Source organism: Neovison vison, chromosome 7 (genome assembly GCF_020171115.1).
Source record: "Neovison vison isolate M4711 chromosome 7, ASM_NN_V1, whole genome shotgun sequence".
Classification (NCBI taxonomy): domain Eukaryota; kingdom Metazoa; phylum Chordata; class Mammalia; order Carnivora; family Mustelidae; genus Neogale; species Neogale vison.
This window is the reverse complement of record NC_058097.1, coordinates 2,962,821-2,983,959: the sequence shown is the minus strand read 5'-3', so window position 1 is coordinate 2,983,959 and position 21,139 is coordinate 2,962,821. Positions and strand designations below refer to the sequence as shown.

The window sequence follows — 21,139 nt, the reverse complement described above, 5'->3', positions numbered from 1 at the left end:
ACTTTTTCCTTCTGTCTCCAGGGTTTCCTTTGTCATTTCCGTCACCAGCATTGGCCCCCATTCCACTCCCATGTCTAGTAAATGCCAGCTAACATCCCAGAGGGGCTGGAAACCGGACACGGGCAGGCAGAGGACCCCATCTCAACACAACTGACATTTCCTGGGGAAAAGAATTTATGATAAAATCTTCCCTAATTGGACATTCTAGCGCTGATATGCTGGACCATCCTGATTTTATTTCTGGTCTTCAGAGGGCGATGGCTTCAGATACCTTTTCCTAGCTGGGCACTTTTTCTTCCTTTCACAGCCCCGCTCAGCTGCCGCCCCCGGTCACCGAGGACCAGGTCTGTAACACGGGTCAGGTGTCAAGTCTGCCCTTGTCCGGACATGCTCCCAGGGGCTCCCTCGGGTAGGGGATGCTTCCCGCGCAGCTCCAGGAATCGGGGCCACACTGGCTGAGATGGGGGTCGCCCTGCTGGGGCCACGGGCCGTCTGCGGCACGACCCCTGGCCGCCGCCCCCCACAGCCGTGACTTCCGAGGGTCTCCGCCGTGGTCTGGCCCCGTGCGGTCTGACCCCCGCATCCATTCCCGAGCCCTGATTCCGGGATCTGAAGCCGGCGGCAGGCCCAGCGCGTCCTGACCTCCAGGATCCGACCCGCGCCTCCGCCCGCGGGCCCGGCTTCGCCCCGACCTCCGCAGTCCGACCCCCCGCGTCACCCCCGTGGCCCGGCCGCGCCTCGACTTCCGCCATGCGACACCCGCCACCAGCCCTGCCCTTGACTCGGCCGCGAGGACGCCCCCGCGGGAATTCCTGCGGGCACCCCCGACCCGCGCCGCCCCCGGGACCCCCAGCGCGGACCCCGGAAGGGCCCCGGGCCGTCAGCGGCCGCCTCTGCTCAAAGTGATTTCTCGGAAAGCCGAGCGCTTCGAAGAAGGCGGGCCGGGCGGGCCGCGCCCATTGGGTGGTGTTGGCAGCGCACCCGCGCCCATTGGCCGGCCCCGGCGGCCCTCCCACGCCCATTGGCCCGCGCGGCCGCCGCTCTGCATGCAGGCCCCGCCCCCGGCCCCGCCCCCGGCCCTAGACCCGAGCCGCCGCGCAGCCCGCGGCCGCATCCCCCGAGCGCGGCGGCCGGCGTGGGAACTCGGGCGGCGGCGCCGAAGGCGGGCGGGGAGCTCGGGCGCGCGCGCGGCGGCAGGTAGGCTGCCCGGCGGCGGGTGGGCAGCGGCCCGGCCGGCTCCGTCCCTCCTCCTCCGCGCTTCCTCCCGAGCTCAGACGCAAAGTCCAGGCGCTGAGCATGGGGCGGCGGGTCCCCAGGGGCTGGGGTGGACCAAGGCGTCACCGGGGAGTGGCCTGGCGGTGCCTCCGGAGCAAGACCTGCTCCTCGGTCCTGTCCCAACCCTGCTGCCCGCGGTCGGCTCGGAGCGTCACGACCGAGGGGCTGCGCGGTGGCCGTCCGGGGGGCGCGCGGGCTGGCGGGGCGCGGGCGTGCTCTTAGGCCTGACGACGGCGATTTCTGCGGGGCTTAGAGGCCCTTGGCTGCCGTCCCAGCACCGTGGCCTCTGGCAAGAAGGCCTTGGCTGTGTGGGGCTCACGCTCACAGCATCGGGGTGCACAGTGCACCCCAGCGCAAGGGGGACCTCACGGGGTGAGATGTGCTGCTTCCCCGGGGCTGTGGGGTGCATGTGAATGGGAACGAGACAGCGAATGTTCCGGAATTTAGGCCTATGGGGGGGGTACAACACACTTTTTGGTCTTTTAAAGCTAAGTTAGGAGCTGGACCGCACTTGCAGGTTCTGAGCCTGTCCTTTGGGATTCTGGCAGGTTCTTCCCAAGAAAAGAGCTGGGAGTGGCTGGGTCATCCCAGAAAGGCTGGGGCCCGAGTAGGACACAGCGTGGAAGCTGGTAGCCTGGGGGTGGGGGAGGCGGCCCGCGGCTGCCGGGTGGGAGAGGTGTGGAAGGTGAGTCGGGCACCACCTCCGGGGCACATCCTGGAATCCTGGAATCCGGCCTGGGTGGGGCCGTCCCAGCCTCTTATCGCCTCCGGCCTGGGAAGCCTGAGCCCTGAGTCCCATTTATTGAGATGCAGATTAGCTCCAGCTAGGACTTGGCCCAGAAAAGAGAATGATTATCTAAAAATCAAGGAAGAGGAAGTTATACACATGTGACCGGGCTTCTGAATTTTTTTCTGGCTTGACATTTGTTGGGATTAATGCGTTAGCATTCCATAAATCATTGTGGGCCATCGGGGACTAGAGTCTTAGGCCTGTGTTGCCACTCAGAGTCTGAGGCGGGGATCTTTGAGGTCCGGTGGGGGGCTGTCCATGTGCTCAGATCCGGTAACGTTGTCTTAGCTTTTCTCTGCAGAGTGAGCACGGTGAGAGCCTGCCGGGGTGCCTGGGAGTCTGGGCGCCCTCCTGGGCTTCCGTGTTTCCTCTGGTCAGCAAGGAGGCTGCGGTAGATGGTGTCCGAAGTGTTGTCCCGTTTTCACATTCTGCCATTCACTCTTCCTCTCACTGACCCCTCTCGAAACCTCCTTTTCTCCTTTCCTGTCCTTATAAATCACCAAGACCATTATCCTTAACAACGCTGGGGGCTAGGAATCCATCAGAAATCTTTTTTTTTTTTTTCTTTTAAGATTTTATTTATTTGAGAGAGAGCAGAAGCGAGAGAGATCACAGATGGAGAGGGACAAGCAGGCTCCCCGCTGAGCAGGGAGCCCAATGCTGGGCTCGATCCCAGGACCCTGAGACCATGATCCGAGCCGAAGGCCGTTAACCCTCTGAGTCCCCCAGGTGCCCCAAGTCCATCAGAAATCTTGATAAGAAGGTGTTGACCCACTTTCTAGAAAAGCTGCCCATCCAAAAAAATCAGGCTTTTCCTTTTCGGGAGGCTCCCGGAGCGTGGAGTCCGGTTTGTGACCCTTGTACTAAGGGGGTGAGCCGAGTCCTGATGAGTGGGCGCGTTACACAGAATTGTCAGATCCGCAGCCACCAGCCCTCCTGTCGTGTTCTGGGCCCCCCTTGCCTTCCTCCGGCGCGCACGCCGTGCTCCTCCAGCGAGGCGGTCTCCCCCCAACTCAAAAGGATCTGTAGGAACCAGGACAGTGCTAGGTTACTTTCCGGGGGGTACTTGGTGGTGGGGTTTCTTTTCTCTCCCTAGGTGTCCCTCCTAAATCTTTACCTTCTTATTGAGAAGCACAGGGGACTGTTTCGGAATTGTGGGACGCCTGTGACGTGTAGTTCACTTGGCTGCTGCGGAGAGCCTCAGATCACCTCAGGTGGTTTTCCTGAGGTCATGGGGGAGAAAAGCCTTTGCTGGGTCTTCAGGTTCCAAATTCAAGTCCAGTTCCTAATTCCACCCACGTCACCCCTTTTACACCCACTGGTGGGCATTAGAGAAGTCACAGTCGGCACTCAGGACTCACCTTCCCCCCAGGACCTGGACCCCCTTTCTGATCCCACAGCCACGTGGAGGGTGGCTGGTTTCCAAGTCCCACGCTTCTTGCTTTATGGACCAGCAGGGCTCTGGATGTGACTGTATTCTTGGGGACATTATGTCTTGTCACTACTGATGGTTTCAAACCTGTTTGCCCAAAGAGGTCACATTTTAATCAGAAGAGTAGAAATGCCTTTTTTTTTTTTTTTTTTTTTTGGTGGGCGTCCGTCCAACTGTTGAGGGGATTTCCAGCCTTGTTCTTGTAAACGCGGCTGTGTGTCGATACGGCTTGGTGGTTCTTTTTCTGTCTGCTGTTGGGAACGCTCCCTGTTCTGGCAGGAACGCTCTTCCAGAGGATGTCTTTGGGCACCTTGGTGACGTCCCCAAATTCTGGTGCCTTCTGGAAGAGCCCAGTCTGGCCGACCTCGCTCTGTTCCCCAGTTGGTTTCCTTGCTTTTTTGTTCCTTCCCGAGGAGGAAAGTCAGGATGACATCTGTTGTTTAGAGAGAACCTTCTAAGGTCTAGGCGTGGCCGCAAGTGCCTCCTCTGAGCCCTCCCCACAAGGACGCTGGGCGCTGGTGGTTCTCCCGGGGCACGCCACGCTGAAAGCATGACTCAGGCCCCCCCACCCCAGAGGTGGTGGGACTCAGATGGCACCCCAGCTCGGTCTCATTCCCAGACTCTCGCTCTTGTCAGTAACCCGTCTGAGAAGCAACGGTCCAGGAGGGCTGGCTCTGGGCATCCCTTCTTTCCTGGAGCGCACAGACGTTGCATTTGTTAACAAACGCTGGTCCCGTTGGACAAGTCAGGGCATCGGCTCTCCGCGTGATGAGCTGCTCGTTCAAGGGCCTGGACATGTGAAGGCGATGATTCCCCATGTCAGTGCACAAAATGGAAGGTGCCCTTCCCCGTGGCTGCGTTTGCCCCAGACGGAGCGGGTGAAGGCTGGAAGGGGCACCGGCCGAAACCTCGGGAAGGACCGACCCCTGGGGCGGGGCAGCTGCCCATTTCCCGGCTCTCGCGCCCGCGGTGTCTGTAATGTCACTGAACATGGGCTTTTCTGTCCCAGGATGTGCGACCGGAACGGTGGCCGGCGGCTCCGGCAGTGGCTGATCGAGCAGATCGACAGCGGCATGTACCCAGGGCTGATCTGGGAGAGCGACGAGAAGAGCATGTTCCGGATCCCCTGGAAGCACGCGGGCAAGCAGGATTACAACCAGGAAGTGGACGCGTCCATCTTCAAGGTGCGGACTTGAACTCCCTCCCCTCGGCCGGGTGCTCCGTCTTCCTCCAGGCCCGTGCGGGTGTTGAGCGACCTCGTTCTCGTTGGTTTGAAAATAATTCTAGTTTTTTAGAACAAACGTCGATCAGGTGCTGAATGGGTCTCCCATAGACGAGGTTGCGGGCTGTTCACATCTCTTGTGTGACCTTGGAGGTCAGTGGGATATTGTTGGCTTGTTCCCGATGGGGAGATGGAGGGCACTTTCCCCATTTCTTCCGCATGAGAAGTAACAGTCGGGGAGCGAGCAGTCTTCAGGGCCCCGAGACCGAAACCTTATCCCCTGGGCTCCTGTCTCACTTCCATTACGAATTCTAGGAAGAGTGTAAGTCTTGGTTCTTTCCATGTTCTTACTTCTGCCCGACAGTGGAGGGTCAGCTCAGATGAGAGAGACACCATCTGTCGTTGCTTCCGGGGCCAGGTCATGTGGGGTGCCCCGAACCTGCAGCAGGTTCTAAAAATAGTCTTCCTTCCCCTGCACACAAGAAGTACCCAGGCGTGGAGAGGCTTGCTTGCCCGCCCCGCGGGTCGGTTTGTCTTTGCACACACTCCCATCCAGTAGGCGCTTCTCCTCTTCCGTGGAGGCCCCAAGAGGAAAAGTGACTTGTCCACGGTCTCCCAGCTCTTGGGCCACGGAGCCAGGGCAGCCCAGCTGGGCTCTCAGGGTCCCCTGTGGGTCGTTGTCCCCTGCAGGCTTCTCTGAGGCTTGGGGGATGCAGGCTTCCTGCCCTGGGAGATTTGGATCCTGAGGTCAAGGGGGTCAGCAGTGGGACCCAGCCCAGGTGACTGACTCAGAGCCCCCCCTCACCCCGTTCTGTGGGCATCTGCGGTCCAGGGATGGGAGGGGGGGCAGGCAGAATTGTGGAGGGATAGGAGTCGGATCCCAGACCGAGGGGAGGGCAGGAGCACAGGCCTGCGGGACCCCAGGGCAGCCCGGGATCTGTTCTGACAGCCGAACAGAAAGGACAAAACACCGTGCCTTGGCCCCGGAGCGGGGCACTTGCAGGTCACAGCCAGCTTCAGGGGCGGGTCGGCCCTCGGGTTCCCTGTGGTGGTGGTGGTGGGGCTCCACGGTTCCGCACTTCTGTTCCATCTCTGATCCCGGCTCTTTGGGAAACTGCGGTCAGTTACTGGCTCTCGTCCAGAAAGTGGCCCACGTGGATGGTTTGCCCTCTCTTGCCTTCCAGGACCCCGGGTAGCCCCGGTGTCCGCATTTCTCCCCACTGGAAGAGATCCTTAGTCTCACCACCCTTGCTGCTGGGGGCTCCTCGCCCGTAGAGGGCTTTGCCTTAGGCTTCGTGCCAACTCTCTGGGGAAAGACCCAGCTAAATGTCACCGGTGCCCAGGGTCCGCCGGCTCTGCTGGGAATTCCGGGTCGTGAATGGCTGCAGACCAGAGCTCCTCACCCTCGGCACTGTTGACCTCTCGGGCCAAATGGTTCCTCCATGTGGGGCCGCCCTGGGCATGGGAGCATGTCCGGCAGCACCCCTCAACCCCGCAGCGTCTCCCCCTCCCCACGGAGGCCTGCGAGCATTGCTGACCGTGGTGAGGACGAGCAGATTTAGGTGGATGCCTGGGGTGCTGAGGGCCCGGGTTCTGGGTGACCGTCGCTGAGACCTCTCGGAGGTGGGGGGGACACCGGACCAGTGGGCCGCATGTCCTTGGCTGAGTCTCCTGGGGGCCGTGTGAGGCCTCTCCCTGCACTTTGCTCCGTTTCAGCCGAGGCTCGGGGATAAGGAAATAAAGTTCCAGATTTATGTGTCTTATGCAATGCGCCTCATGGCCGTTTCAACAGCGGCGAGAAGAATGTGCAAGGCCCCCAATGCTTCCGTTCGTTACGCAGTCGCTCAGTGTGGCAATCTGAGAGGACCCACAATCTCAGCAGGAGCAGGGTGGGAGGGGGATGTGGGGACCCCCCAGGGCTGGTGGCCCCCAGGAGGACGGTCCGCTGGTCAGAAACAGGGAGGGACCCCGCCAGCCGGGCCCAGTCTCCCCGCAGCGCCCAGACGCACCTGCACAGGTGAGAGGCTCACGGGTTTTCTGGGTACATAGAGAACCTCCTGTTGGGGACACTTAGAGAAAACCTTTCCGTGGAGCGTGAAGCCAGAGAATTTATCCAGAGAATTCGTCACGGTGTGCGGGTGTGATTGTGTGGCCGGCCCCGTGGGGTAGGGCCGAGCTCATTCTGTCTTTGAGTGTCCCGAGGCGCTCCTGTCCACTCGCGCTTGTTTTTAGAAAAACATTTGGTGACGCTGAGGGTCGCTTCTCTGAGCAGCCCTGTGACGGGGTCCGTGACCCGGAGCGAACTCTGTAGCGCAGAAAGGTCAATTGCAGTAGGCCATGGAGAGGAGAAAAAGCGTTTGATTTTTAAAACACGAGACTGTTGGGGCGCCTGGGTGGCTCAGTTGGTTAAGCAGCTGCCTTCGGCTCAGGTCATGATCCCAGCGTCCTGGGATCGAGTCCCACATCGGGCTCCTTGCTTGGCGGGGAGCCTGCTTCTCCCTCTGCCTCTGCCTGCCTCTCTGTCTGCCTGTGCTCGCTCTCTCTCCCTCTCTCTCTGACAAATAAATAAATAAAATCTTTAAAAAAAAAAACAAAACACGAGACTGTAACATCGAATCGGGAAGAGTTTGTGGTCCCCGGTTCCCTGGGGCGCGGGCGGCTGCCATGTGGGGCGCAGACTGCCCCGGGCCTCCGAATGGCTCCACTCGAGGCCGCGGAAGGGTCCCAAGAGCACCCAGCTAAGCCGATGTTTCAGAGCTGCCGGAGAGCCCAAGAGGCTCGGGGCAGGACCGGGAGCGAGGTACCTCTGAAGCCCACCGGGGCACCCCCGACTAAGCACCCCACTTTGCGCCTGGATGTCCCGGCGGGCTTCCCGGGCGAGTGTGAACCTGGCATGCGGGATTGGACATAGGCCCGGCAGGTCTGGCTGAAGATTGGCAGGTCCCAGTGTTGCCCGAAGCCCCCACTCCTGTAATGCGGATTCACCCGGGCTTTGCGGAAGGGGGCGGGGCAGGGGGTGTGTTGGCTCGTCACCTCTCCGGGGTACCCTTGGTCGGGTCTGGAGACAGAGCCCATTGTCATGGCCGGGGCTCTGTGGGTCAAGGCCAGGATGCTCTTAGACATTCGGTCACACACAGGACGGCGCCCGCCCCGAGTACCCTGCAGCTGCACACAGCGGTAATGCCCAAGTGGGGAAACTCGGATCTAACTGCGTGAAAAGCGGAAATTACTGTTGGAGGCGCGAGGGGTTCGCCTTCCTTGAGAAAAGCGAATCCCAGTCCGGTCTGCGATGCCGTTAATAAAACACTGAACGACTAGAGGGACAGGAAACCGTTCCCGTGAGAGGGGACTTTGTGTCTGCGTCGGAGAAGGGGGTGAGGCTCGCGCGCCCCATGAGGAACTTTCTTCCATTCCCCTCCGGCTGCGGCGCCGTCTGAGCTCAGGGCCTCAACAGAGAAGCTGTGAGGTCTTGTGCGGGGGTGGGGGTGGGTGGTGTGTCGCGGAGTTCTGCCCGTGTGGCCCCCTGGTCACCTCGGGTCACCGGACGGTGGTCACTGGGATGCTGGCTGAAGATGCGGGTTCCCGGACTAAGCGCCCCCTTACTGAAGGGGGCTCCCTGGGGTTGGGCCCCAAGGATCTGCCTCCTACCAGTCCCCAGGGCACAGCTGTGGTCATTGACCTTGAGGACCCTTGCTGTGGGGAAGGAACTCCATGGGGCTGACCGTAGGGACCGTGGCGGCTCAGCCCTGACTGGGTCACCCTGAGGAGACTGGCGTCTTCCTGAGTCGGGCTGAGGGTTCCCTCCAGACCTCACATTGACGGAGGTTGGCAGGTGGCTCGGATTTTGCCCGAGACCAAAGATTTTCACCCGACAGCCCTGACCCCCTCACTGGTGTGTGTGGATGCCAGTTTGAGAATCTTGAAACTGCCTGTCCACGTGGTCACCTGGATTTTTTTCAGTTCTGCCCCTTCCGTGTCGTGGCTTTTGCAGGTTTCCAGCTTGGAGCTCTGGTCCAGGTTGAGAGGACCGTCAGGTTTGAGAGGTCGGGAACAGCTGTGGAGAACCAGCCGCGGCAGAAAACAGTTTGTGGCCTTTTAAGCAGGGCCCTGGGGCTGGGACTGGGGCTGGGAGGGTTAGAATGCCAAAATGCAAAGCAAAATTTCTATTAAAAGTAGCAGGGCGGTGATGACCACATTCAGACTTCTTGCAAATGTTCCCTTTTCATGCTAAATTTTGGCTAGGGGTTGATTTGAAAAAGCAACAAATTGTTCTTTGTTTTGAACATTCTAGTGAAACCATGTGCGACTTCCTCTTTGTGCTCGCTGACCTCAGGCCCCTCCTGGCCCTCCGGTCCCGGGAAGGATTCTTTGAGAGGCAGATCCAAGATGCGTGTGGGGAGGAGCCACCGGCAGGGGCCGCATTTGGTTCCCTTGGGTGGTCCTGGTTGGGGAGGGGCCCTTCCTGGCCCGGTCTTCTTGAGACGGAGGTCCACGGGTCCCGGAGGTCCCCAGATGCCCCGAGTGCGAGCTGATGGCCAGAGGTGGCTGTCAGGACAGCGAGATCTGTGCGGGCCCTGACTGTGGCTGTGGGTGTCGGTGGTCGGGCTGGGGCGGGGCTGGCCTGGGGCTGGCCTGGCCGCCTCTTTCATGTGCTGCTTTCTGCTCCTTCAGGCCTGGGCGGTTTTCAAAGGCAAGTTCAAGGAAGGGGACAAAGCCGAGCCGGCCACTTGGAAGACAAGGCTCCGCTGCGCCTTGAACAAGAGCCCAGATTTTGAGGAAGTGACAGACCGGTCCCAGCTGGACATTTCTGAGCCCTACAAAGTGTACCGCATCGTGCCCGAGGAGGAGCAAAAATGTAACTATCCAGGACAGGCGCGGGGCCCAGCAGAGGCCGCCCGGCCCACCCCACCCCCCACCCCCGCCGGAGAGCCAGGGAGCTGGGTGGGGGGACGTCTGGGTGAGCGGTTGCGGCTCAGCCCACCGTCCTCTGGCCTGTGCCAGCAGATCCTGAGAGCGCTTCCCCTTGACCTCGGCCACTGTCCGCTGGCCAAGTGGCCGTTTCCACTTGGGGGGAGGCAGCACCCGTGGGAGGAAAGGGTGGGGCGGTCCGGCAGCCTCTGCTCACCGCCGTCAGCCCGGGAGCGGACAGTGGGGCCTCCCTGGGGCACAGTCACGGGGCCGGGCAGGGGCGAGCGGCCTGGGCAGCGTGAAGGAGCGGTTCCTTCTGTTTTCTAACAAGGCTTAGAGGAGGCCAGGGGACAGTCAGGTGGACGCAGGCAGGCGGAGGGTCACGTTCCTGAATGCTCTGGGGGATGATGGTGCCGTTGGCTTCGTTGTCGGAGATCCCAGACGCCTCAGCACCCGGCTAGAGCCTGAGGGTTACTGGGGGACTCTGGGAAGCCGTGATTCCGGAGTGACTGGTCCCAGGAGCCTGAAGGAAAGAGAGCGCTCAGACGCTCTCCCGGGCTGTGCACACGTTCCGAGTCTGGGCTCTTCCCACTGGGGGAGGCTTGACACTGTGGGCAGAGAATTTAAGTTACAATTGTGACTATCTCAAATCTATAGTGAGCCTGGGCCAGAGAGTCATTAAACTCTTCCCCGGGGAGCCAGCATAGGACAGGGACGGAGACTGTGAGGCTCGGGTGGTACTTGGTCCGCGAGCCCAGCCACTGGATGTCCCGTCTGCAGTGGGCAACTCCAGTTTTGGGGGTTTGTGGCTTCATGGTGTGTAAGTTAGCACCGAACATGGCTGAGTCGGTCATCAGTAGTAAGTCAGACCAGCCTTCCCTTGGAGAGTCTGACGACCTTGACACGGAGGCCTTGGCCTTGACTGGGAGACTGAGACCTTGACCCTGACAGGGAGGCCTTGCTGGTAATGGCTCCGGAAGGCCTCTGAAAGGCTAGGCATGCATCTTTCCCTCTTACGCCCAAGTTCTGGATAGTTTTTCATCAGCCCCAAATGAGCTGTGGTTTGAGGGAACGGAGCAGTGTGTCGTCTTTGCCCCCTGCCCCGGCTCAGCCAAGCTTGACCCGGCAGGTGAGCCCAGCTTGTTTATAGCGTGGGGTGCAGCCAGCTTCACCTGCCCCGGTGGCGGTTACAGAAGGAGTCGGTTCTCAGGGGGTGGGGGGATGCTGCATTTGCATAGTGTCTAAATGGACCCACTCCGCTCCGTACTTCAGTGGTTTGCAGGCTTCACTGGGGGGCCCCCTACCCCGTACTTCCCCCACTTCCCTCTACTTCCTCCATCCGCAGCTTCTAGCCAGTCCTTGAGTCTCTCCAAGTAGAGTCTGGATTCAGCTGGGATGGAGCGAAGGTCAGTCAGGAGCCTGTTGCTTCTAGGAAACGGCCGGCAGATCTCTGGCCCAGGGGTAGGGGTGAGCCTGGGGTGGGGGCTTGCCGTGGGGCCCCCCGGGGCCAGGAGGCTGTGCCTGGTGGGGCCAACCCTCCCGGTATGCCATGCGCGCAAGCCTGGTGTGTGCACAGATGCGCGCTGTGTATTTGGAAAAGCCACAGAGCCATTTCCTGTCAATTAACTTTAAAAAATGACTCCAATCTGCGCACACGTTGTGCCAGGAAATCTTCGAGTGTCTTCAAACAGCCCGGCTTATGGATGTGCCCCAGATGGGTGGTCGGCGCCTGGTGTGAAGCGTGTCTGACGGGCGCTCACGCTCCTTCTTGGCCAGTGGGGACGAGCCACACGGCCGTCCCGGCCCTCTGAGTGTTACAAACAACCGCCGACTTCTCCCTTGGACCTGGACGGTCAGACGGCTGCGGCAGCACAGGCGACCGTTTCTGGGCTTCTTCCAAACCGATGAAGACCCCGACTGACCTGTATTTCGTTGAACTCAGCATTAAAAAAATAAAAAACCCAGACTGAAACGCCAGCCCTGATTCTGCCCCCGACGATGGCTGTGATCCTCTGGGCCGTGTGTCACGCGTCTGCCCAATTTTCCGCAGGCAAACTAGGCGTGGCGGCTCCCGGCTGCGTGAGCGAGATCACCGAGATGGAGTGCGGGCGCCCCGAGATCGACGAGCTCATCAAGGAGGTGAGCGGGCAGCCCCCTCCCCTCAACCCCAAGCGCATCCCGGTGCCGCGGAGCTCCCTGCCGGGCCAGGGATGTTCGCGCCAGCTGTGAACTTGCCCTATTTTAAACGTTCTGACTGGCGGCCTTAGAAAACGCATCACGGAATCCCTTGGCTTCTTGGGCGGGCTGCAGTGAACAAGGTGGGAACTCGCTGCCGGGCTTGGGGTTGTCCTTAAGACGGGATGGGGTGCTGTCGCCCCGCAGGCTGCTGCCGTAGAGTCCGCCGCTGGGCGGCGGGTGGTCAGGCCTGTTAGAACCGCACGGAAACTCCGTTCAGGGGCTATGACCGAGGACTGGCGGGGGGGTCTCTGTCGGCAAAACCCATGGGGTCTCGGACGCTGGCCGCAGCTCTGCAGACAGCCTTTCCTGGTCCCGCCGTCCGCCTCGCAGCTCTGCTTTAGCAGGGGAACCCGGCACAGCTGATGTCATCCCGCACCGTCCTGGTGAGGGGCATGTGGGCGCGACAGAGTCTTCCTGACGCCCGCGGGGCCGCAGCGGGATTTTCAGGAGTCGCTCGGCTGCCCGAGAACATGCAGATGACCACGCGGAGCCTCCGCCCGGCGGCCTGGCTTGGGTGCGGGCGGCAGGGGCTGGGTTTCGGGGTAGTCTCTGGCAGCGGACCGGCTGCATTCCTGGCCTTGCGTCTCCAGCAACACCCCGTTTCCCCTGCGAGGCTTTCCTGCTGGCTCAGACGGGGGCGGTCAGGCGGGCACACCGGGGCCCCGAAAAACCCAGATTTCCAAGGTTTGCTGATGAGAGCCGTCGGCCTCCGTTCAGGAGTCCGAGCCGGCGGTCCAGGTGTGGAGAGGGAGGCAGGACGCACTCAGTCCTGCGCGTCTGTCCAGCGTCACTGTTTGCTGGAGTCCCAGACCCTTCTGCCTCTCCAGCGCATCGGGGCAGCCAGGTGACCTGGCCGTTTGTTTTGCGACAGGCAGTTTCACAAAAACCATAAACTTACCGGAGGTCGCGCAGGCTCGTCCCGGTGGGTGCGTCTTGATCGGTCAGGATGCACAGTCAAGTTTTTCTTGGGTTTTGAGATCCAGGCGTCCCCACACGGTGTGGCTTTTTGGTTAAGTCTAAACCGTTCATGTGTCCCAACCCCCGAGTCCCGCTCTGGAGGCCCAGTGAGTGCGGGGCTCTTGACTCGCCCTGTTCCCGCAGCCGTCTGTGGACGACTACATGGGGGTGGTCAAGCGGAGCCCCTCCCCGCCCGACGCGTGCCGGAGCCAGCTGCTCCCGGAGTGGTGGATGCAGCAGCCCAGTCCAGGTGAGGACCGGCCTTCCGGGGCCACCCCGCTCGTGGGGCATGGCGGCGTCGGGGGGGGGGGTGGTGGTGTCCTAGTACTGCCGTGAGCTCTGCTTTACTGAAGGTAACTTTGCACCCCTCCCCACTGCCTCTTAGGAAGGCACATGGACCCTGCCCCGGACTCAGCCCTGGCCCTTCCCCCGGGAGACGTCTGCTTGTGGCCCACGATCCTGGGATGGGGTGGCCAACCCTTCCCCGACCAGAGGGGAGATGGGACTTTGGGCCACACTTGAGCTTGCCATGTGGGCCTGCCAGCCACTCCCCCAGGACATCAGAGACCCCCTCGGAGCGGAGGCTGGAGAGGCAGGGGGGCGGGGCCAGGACCAGGACCAGGACCAGGACCGTGCGGTCGCTCTCTGGGAGCCCTGGCTTCAAATCCCATGGTCGGTGGGGAGTTTGTAACTTAAAGTCTCCATCCTCGCATCTAATGGAGACACCAGGACTGTCCCTGGGACACGTGTCCCGGGGGTCACGGGCTGAAGGAGACACTCATGCATTTATTAGCTCCTGAGGCCTCCCCCATCTGCCCTTGGCACGCACGGATTGCTGTGTGTTCCTCAGTCTCTCTCCTGCGGTTTCCCTGCAGGACACTGGGAAGGGACTGCGGCCCAGCTGGCTTCAGAGGCCGCCAGGCTGGGTGGTGGCAGTTTGGCCTCCGGGACCCTGGGCGAGCCCCTCTCCCTGCATTGTGGTGGCACCTTGGGGAAAGCTGGCTCGGGCCCCACGCTCCCCCTGGAGACCAGGCCTGGGGTGGGCACGTAGGCTCGTGCTGTTTCGGGAGGAGGCTTTCGGGCGGGGGGAAGTGGGGACCAGAGCATCGCACTGACCCTCCATCCAAAATCCCACAGTCCAGAGGACGTTTCCTCCCCCTTTGCTGGTTGAGCTGAGGTCTGGTGTATGAAACGTGGGTTACCAGCTGGGCGGGGGGAATCCCACATTCAGTAGAAGCCTCTGGCAGGAGCTCAGGAGCACGCCGTGGTGCCTTTTAAAGAGATTTCTGCAGAGGGAGCATTTGGGCTGGTTCCGCACACGCAACTGGGTCTGAATCTGCTTTTCACTCTCCGCGGCAGGCTTGCCACTGGTGACGGGCTACACCGCCTACGACACGCACCATTCAGGTAAGGGGCTGCTCCGCGCTGGGCTGGCGGGTGTGACATGGCGCTCTTAGAAGGCAGAGCTCCGAGGGCCTGCTCGGGTCCATGGATGAGCCGATCTGCCGTCAGATGTCAGGACCCCGATTCCTCCTCCTCACTGCGGGGACGAGCCTCCCTGAGGCCCTTCTCCGATTGGGCTGCCAAATCGATCCAAAAAGCTCTTCCTGCGTAAGTCTGCAGGAGAACGAGCATGGGGACAGCTCGGGCCCAGTTCTGCCCGTCTTGTGGGACCCCAGGCAGAGGGATTGAGCCCCTCCGAACGTCACTGGAGTGTGGTGACGATGGAGTGTCCTTTAGTGTGTCTGGTAGGGATGTCATCAGTCACTAAGCATCACCAGTGTCTCCCGAGTGCCCCCCCCCTTTTTAAACTCTCTTCTGCACTCACGTTCATAATGATAAGGATACTTGGTGACCGTGGTGGTGACGGGGGTGATGGGGATGATGGGACGGCGGGGATGGTGACGATGGTGGCGGCCGGCTAGGTGCCAGGATCACTGCTGCGACTGCCCCGTCTGCATCTCATACCTCCCAGCACCTGGCGACAGGTGCTCCCCCTGCCCAGGCTCCGAAGTGCTAGGTCACAGCCCGCGGGCCGCAGGGCGGGGGTAGGGCCTCGGGCTGTGCCGCGCGTGCTCTAGCCCCTCGTCACGGGTCACGGGTGGGCTCTGGTACATTTTTGTCTGCTTGTGCTGGGGACTCAGACGTCCTGCCGGTGGCCCCTGGGATTTGCATTAGGACTCACTGATGGCGTCTACCCCAACAGCTGTCGCTTCTCTGGGAAGCGAACAGCCTGGCTCATCAGGACGGACCGCAGGGCCTTGGGGCTGGGGGCCCGGAGGTCTCTTGGTGCAGAGGAGGAGATGGGGCTCTGAGCGGTGTCCGGACCAAGGCCCTCTTGGGACGGCTGTTCGGGACGGTGGAGGCAGCTTCACACCCAGGCAGGAAGATGCCAGAGGAGCAGTGTCCCTGTTCACAGTACTGGTGTCCCTGCGGAGCAGCCATGCGAGCTGGGGACTGTCACAGCTCTGGCCTCCCAAAGGAGGGAGCCCAGGCTTGGTGGTTTAATCGCTGGTCATGGTCACTCAGCTGGGAAGCAGCGGCCCAGGTCAAAGCCAGGCACCCGGCTGCCTCCAGCGGGCCCGGCAGTGGGCTCACAGGGCCAGGCCTCTGACCCAGTCTGCTCCGGGCTGCGGCCCGGCCCGTCTGCTGACCAGTGCTTCCTGGGGGCAGGGCGGCGGCATCTGGGTGAGGAGGAAGTGTGCTCGGTTGCCCCGGAGAGGTCCCAGAACCCAGCGGGAGAAGCAGCCCGTAGCTCTGCATCATGCAAGGAAAACCAGAACCCACTCTTCTCGAGATTGTGGACTTTGGGACCTCGGTTCCAGTCACCCCCCCACCTGTGTAAATAAGTCGATGCTGGGGGTCCCCTGTTCTCAGCCCTGCAGGGACAAGGTGATGAGGGACCGGGCAGGGGGAAAGGTGGTGGGGAGTGCTGGATGCCGTGGCCTTTAGATGCCACCAGGCTTGATTGTCCCATTTTTCTGGGGAGATCAGGAGTCCAGATTTTTATGTGAAACCTTCCCAGGTCAGAGTGACCACAGATCGGCATGAACAATGTCCCTGTGGGCCCATGGCTCCAGACACCCCGTGGCTGCCCATGTGCGCCTCGAGTGTGCCCATGACGTTCGGGGGTCAGGGCGGGGTCTGAGCTCGGACAGTGGGGCGCCGTGCTGCAGACCACAGACGCGGGGCCGGCCTGCGGGGGAGCGAGGGAAGCCCTTCTGCCCCGTGCGGCCGTCCCGCTGTCCCAGCAGACGCCATAACGTCTACACCTGTTCCTTACCCGGGCCACTGGGCAGGTTGTGTGCTGGTAGGGCCGGTGCACTAGCCGCGGCCCCTGGGGGGTACCACGTAGACCCGGAATTAGGGCTTGGAGCTCCCGAGTCTCCTCTGCGCAGCCAGCGTCGTCCTGTTTCCTGGGTTCGTCTTGTCGTAGCTGCTCCCGTGGTGCTTGTGGGTGTGGAGTGCACACGTGTGCTGACGCCGTCCCCGCCGGAGGGAGGTGGGTGCCACTGTTCGTCCGCTTTGCTGGTGGGGAAACTGAGGCGCAGAGTGGTGAAGCCACCTGCACCTGGTCACACAGCTGGGCTCCCACATCGAGGCGTCTGTGCTGCCGGCATCGTCACCACAGTGTCACTGTGCTGAGGCCGTCCCCCGGTGGGCGGGGGACCCTTGAGACTTGGGGAGGGGCCAGCCGGTTCTCCGTATTGGTCCTGGTGGTGGATTTTCCCCCATGGCTCCCGTCGGGCGCCGTGGTTCTGGCTCAGGCCCTGACCCCTCAAACCTTGCCCAAGCTATGCTGCCCTGGGCCATGGGGACAGCCTCACGCGGGCATGTGGGGAGCCCCCGTCTGCGAAGCAGCCACTTCTCCCGCCGCGGGCCTGTGTGAGTACAGCCGTGGCAGCGACAGGGTGAAGGTGCGGCGTGGGGACGGGGTCCGCGGGGGTGTTTCTTCCTCCGGGATGGGGTGCAGGGAGTTGTGGTGTGTGTCAGGGCGCGATGCGGTGGTCCAGACCGGCTGGGTGGGAGGAAAGGACCCTGGGCCGGTCAGGACCTGAGGTCGGACGCCGGGGCTGCCGCTTCTCGGCGGGGAGACCCCACGTGGGCCTCCGTGTTCCCACGTGTCCTGGAAGTGGATTGGACCGGGACACCTAGGCTCCCGGCCTGGCGTGATTCCAGAACGCCCTTTAGCTCCGCCCCGGGAGAGAACGGAGCCTGAGAACGCTAGCGGGGGTTCTTAATTGAACAAATAATTCTTTTTTAAGAGATTTATTTGTCAGAGCACAAGGAGGGGGAGCGGCAGGCAGAGGGAGAAGCAGACGCCGTGCTGAGCAGGGAGCTGGGCGCCGCGGGCGTCGGTCCCAGGGCCGTAGGATTGTGAGCGGAGCCGGAGGCAGATGCTCAACCAACTGAGCCACCGGGTGTCTCGGAGCAAATGATACTTAAGCAGAACCCGGGGAGGGAGGTGTCCAAGGGCTAGACACATGTAGAAATTCTGGTCCCGGGGCTGCCCCTAGCCTGAGGCCCAGAGACCTGGTTTGTCCGGAGCTGGAGGTAAGGACCCGTCAGTGCCCACCTGGGGCTTCTTGAGGGGACCGGGGCCTGGGAGAAAACTGCAGGCAGAATCCTCTCCCCGTTTACTTGGTGCTGGGCTGCCGCGGCCGCCGCCGGAAGCGCGGACTGACTTGGGCCTTAGACTCCTTCGAGCATAGCTGTAGCTGAAGGGTTTGGAGAGTCCCGATGTGACATCCACGGAACCCCAGGGGACGGCATCTGTCAAGGAAAGGGCGGCGCCGTCGTTTGCCCCGGCCTGAACCCGAATCGAGCGCTGGCGTCGGTCAGGAGTGGGGCAGCAGGCCTCGGTTACGGGCACGTACGACGGCGCGAGCGGGGTGTCATGGGACTGTGGTGCAGGACCTCGCAGGAGAGCGTCCCAGCGGGACCCCAAGACGGAGACATTTTCCGAACTCCTGCGTCGTCTGGGTCGTGGTGACCCTCGCCGGAAGAGTGCAGCGCGCGGAGTGGTTTTATTGAGTCATTAGTTTCCTTAGTAAGCCTGGTTTCTAGAAGCGCGCAGGAACTTCCCCCGAGGCCCCCGAGAAGCTAAACACCCCCCGCCCCCGGCCATGCTGGGGGGAAAGGACGGCCTCTGCCCCTTCCCGCAGCCCCTGACCAGGCTTCCTTGCCCGCAGCCTTCTCGCAGATGGTCATCAGCTTCTACTACGGCGGCAAGCTGGTGGGCCAGACCGCCACCACCTGCCCCGAGGGCTGCCGCCTGTCCCTGGGCCAGCCGGGCCTGCCGGGCGCCAAGCTGTATGGGCCCGAGGGCCTGGAGCTCGTGCGCTTCCCGCCGGCGGACGCCATCCCCAGCGAGCGGCAGCGGCAGGTGACGCGGAAGCTCTTCGGGCACCTGGAGCGCGGGGTCCTGCTGCACAGCAGCCGCCAGGGCGTGCTGGTCAAGCGGCTGTGCCAGGGCCGCGTGTTCTGCAGCGGCAACGCCGTGCTCCGCAAGGACCGGCCCAACAAGCTGGAGCGCGACGAGGTGGTCAAGGTCTTCGACACCAGCCAGTTCCTCCGAGGTGGGTCCTGCCGTCCGCGGGCTGCCCCGAGCCTTCCCGGGGCGCTCCGGGCCTGGAGGAGCGGGAGACGTGGGGTGCATGCAGTTTGGGGGGCGTTCCTCGGTGGCTCTGCCTTCAGGCCGAGGGGTCCAGGGGAGCCTCTCTGGGCCCAGACCGGCGCGTGTGTCGAGCGAGGGCCCAGCTTCATTGGCTTTCTTGAGCGCGGGCGGGAGGACCAGGTTTTCTAGAAATCCCACCGCAGGCTGCAGGGTCAGGCTCGGGGATCGAGGTGCACATTGTGAGACAGGATGACCTTGTGTGCGCGGAGTCCTCGGGTTCCTGGCCCGCCCTGTGTGCTCCTCCTGGAACGTCAGGCTCCCTGCTCTGTCTCCTCCGCTGTCTGCACCTCCGCCTGAAATAGCTCCAGCCTCCAGGCCCGTGTCTCCTGCCCCCGGCCCGGGATCTCCGTGGGACGTGGGGGGCAGGCTTCGCTGGAGACGGGGCCTGCAGAGGGGTGGGGCATGGGGTGTGAGCTCCGGTGTGAAAGCCCGGGTGCCCACGTTGGGGAGGGGCAGCGCGCCGGGAGCTGTGGTGACCCGCCCCTGCCCCGTGTCCCCGCAGAGCTGCAGCACTTCTATAACAACCAGGGCCGGCTCCCGGACAGCAGGGTCGTGCTCTGCTTCGGAGAAGAGTTTCCGGATCTGACCCCGCTGCGCTCCAAACTCATCCTGGTGCAGGTGAGCTCTCCGGCCCGCTCTTTGGGACTCCCGTCTGTCCTGGGCTGGAGAACAGGCAGCAGCGACGGGGGGACCCCGCCTGTGGGCAGAGGCAGGCCTGCGGGGAGACCTCCACGTGGGGCTCGTGGATTCTTGCTCCCTCTCAGTCATCTCACGCTCCAGGACTCTCAGGGTCTGTGTTTCCTCCCGCTGCCTTAAATCAGAGCCCACTTCCTAGCAAGATTCTGCCTTCTAGCAAGGTTCAGTTGCCTCAAGGTCTGAGAGAGAGAGTAGGGCTTTTCAGACCCTCACTTAATCTAATCAAAGGAATGAAACTCTAATGGTGGAATCTGGAGCAGCTGCAACTGGCACTGCAGACCAGGAATACCACTTGCTCTTCCCTTGCCTCTGCCTCCCTGGGGGCTCATGGGGAGGTTCTCAGCGGACACTTTGGCCTGAGTAGTCAGAGAATCTGGCTGGGGTGCGAGACCGCCCCACACTTCCCAGCCCTACGTCTGACCTGTGTCCGTCCCTCTAGATCGAGCAGCTGTACGTGCGGCAGCTGGTGGAGGAGGCCAGCAAGAGCTGTGGCGGCGGCTCCCTGGCGCAGGCTCCCGAGGAGCCCCAGCCGGACCAGGTCTTCCGGATGTTTCCAGACGTGTGCACCTCACACCAGAGACCCTTCTTCAGAGAAAACCAACAGATCACAGTGTAGCCTGTCTCGGGGGACGCGCCATCGGGCCCCGTCTCACGCCTCGTTCCTACAGTTACTGTCAGTATTGAAGGGTGTGGATGCCCGTGACTGGGGCGGGATGCTTCGCGGAGCTCCTGGTTCAGTAGGGGCGTCCCCGAGCACTGGACGCTGACGCCCCCGCGGGAGGAGCGCGACGGGACTCTTACGCGTGGAAACGTGCCCCAGACGGCCCCGGGCGCTGTCCCTGTGACCTGGGATTCAGACGTGGGCTTCCCGCACCCCCCGGTTACCGTGCGTGGCGGGTGCCTTCAGCGTCTGGGGATAGGCCCACGCCTGGGCCTTTGGTTTTACCAGCACGTAACTGCTTCCAGGAAGAGATGTGGGGACAAGGCTGATTTTGTCTTTTCCCTTGTGTTACTGCGATAGACTCGTGTTTCCAATGCTTGACTCGATGTGGAGGGTCTTTACTTTTTAAGCCAGTTCATAAGATGTAGAAATACTTAGGCAACAGCCTCGCTTCCGCAGGTGACAGCAAAACGCCAGGCGTGTTAGGGGGACGGGCACGAGGCCTAGGATTTGCCCCCGGTAGGCTTGTCCCCGCCGGAGGACCTGGTGTGTTCCAGAATGTTCCCTGTGGGCCTTCCTGCCAGGTGGCTTAGGTTTTCATTTCTGTAATTAAATCATTCCCAGAGCCTTTGCTCTTTTCATATTTCTAAATGGTTTTGACCGGTCTTCAAAATACACATTTTACTTGTCCTGTTGTAAAGTGCTTTGAATTTTCTTTCTTACAAAGTGAGCTATAAACCAGACTGCAAAAGTAACCGTACATTGCGCAAGCATTTTGATTGTGCCTTCGAGTCCGTGAACCAGAGCCCAGCCGGGCCATGGAGCGTGTGGGCCTGTCTCGGGCGGACTGGGACTGTCACGACCCCTGTCACCAGCGCCCCAGTCCCAGGGTGGGTGGTGGCAGGGACGGTGCTTTCCCCCTCCCTAGGACCCCTCGCGGTCTGGGGTGGCCCTGGGCCATGCCCAGTTCTGCTCTTCGGCAGAGCCCTCTGCTGCGGCTCCTGGGGGAGGAGGCCCAGTTTCAGCCCCGGAAACACTCAGGCTGTTTGCTCGCGGAGAAGGTGCATTTACCACCCCAGACGCTCAGAGGGGTGAGGACAGGTCAGCCTCCCCGCTGACCGTCCGCTGTGCACACAGCACATCTCCACCATGGCTCTAAAGTGACTTTTATGATTAAAAAGCACTTGAACATTTCTTTCTGGGGGGGTGATGTTGTATTTTGCTCGGCGGGGGTGCCTCTCCCCCCTCCGTGTCCCGGGTGATGTGCCAGGCCGGGCAGAGGT

The 21,139-nt window shown here is 61.9% G+C and overlaps 1 protein-coding gene across 1 annotated transcript; it reads left to right on the top strand.

Annotated features, from left to right (window-relative positions):
- The first annotated feature begins 1,136 nt into the window (after positions 1 to 1,136).
- On the top strand, positions 1,137 to 20,616 carry IRF8 (interferon regulatory factor 8). Its single transcript, XM_044255608.1, has 9 exons — positions 1,137 to 1,197; positions 4,507 to 4,681; positions 9,391 to 9,574; positions 11,678 to 11,766; positions 12,967 to 13,072; positions 14,182 to 14,229; positions 18,015 to 18,401; positions 19,002 to 19,117; positions 19,635 to 20,616. The coding sequence occupies exons 2-9, from the start codon at positions 4,508 to 4,510 to the stop codon at positions 19,809 to 19,811; spliced, it is 1,281 nt and encodes a 426-aa protein (XP_044111543.1). The 5' UTR covers positions 1,137 to 1,197; position 4,507; the 3' UTR covers positions 19,812 to 20,616.
- Positions 20,617 to 21,139: the final 523 nt, after the last annotated feature.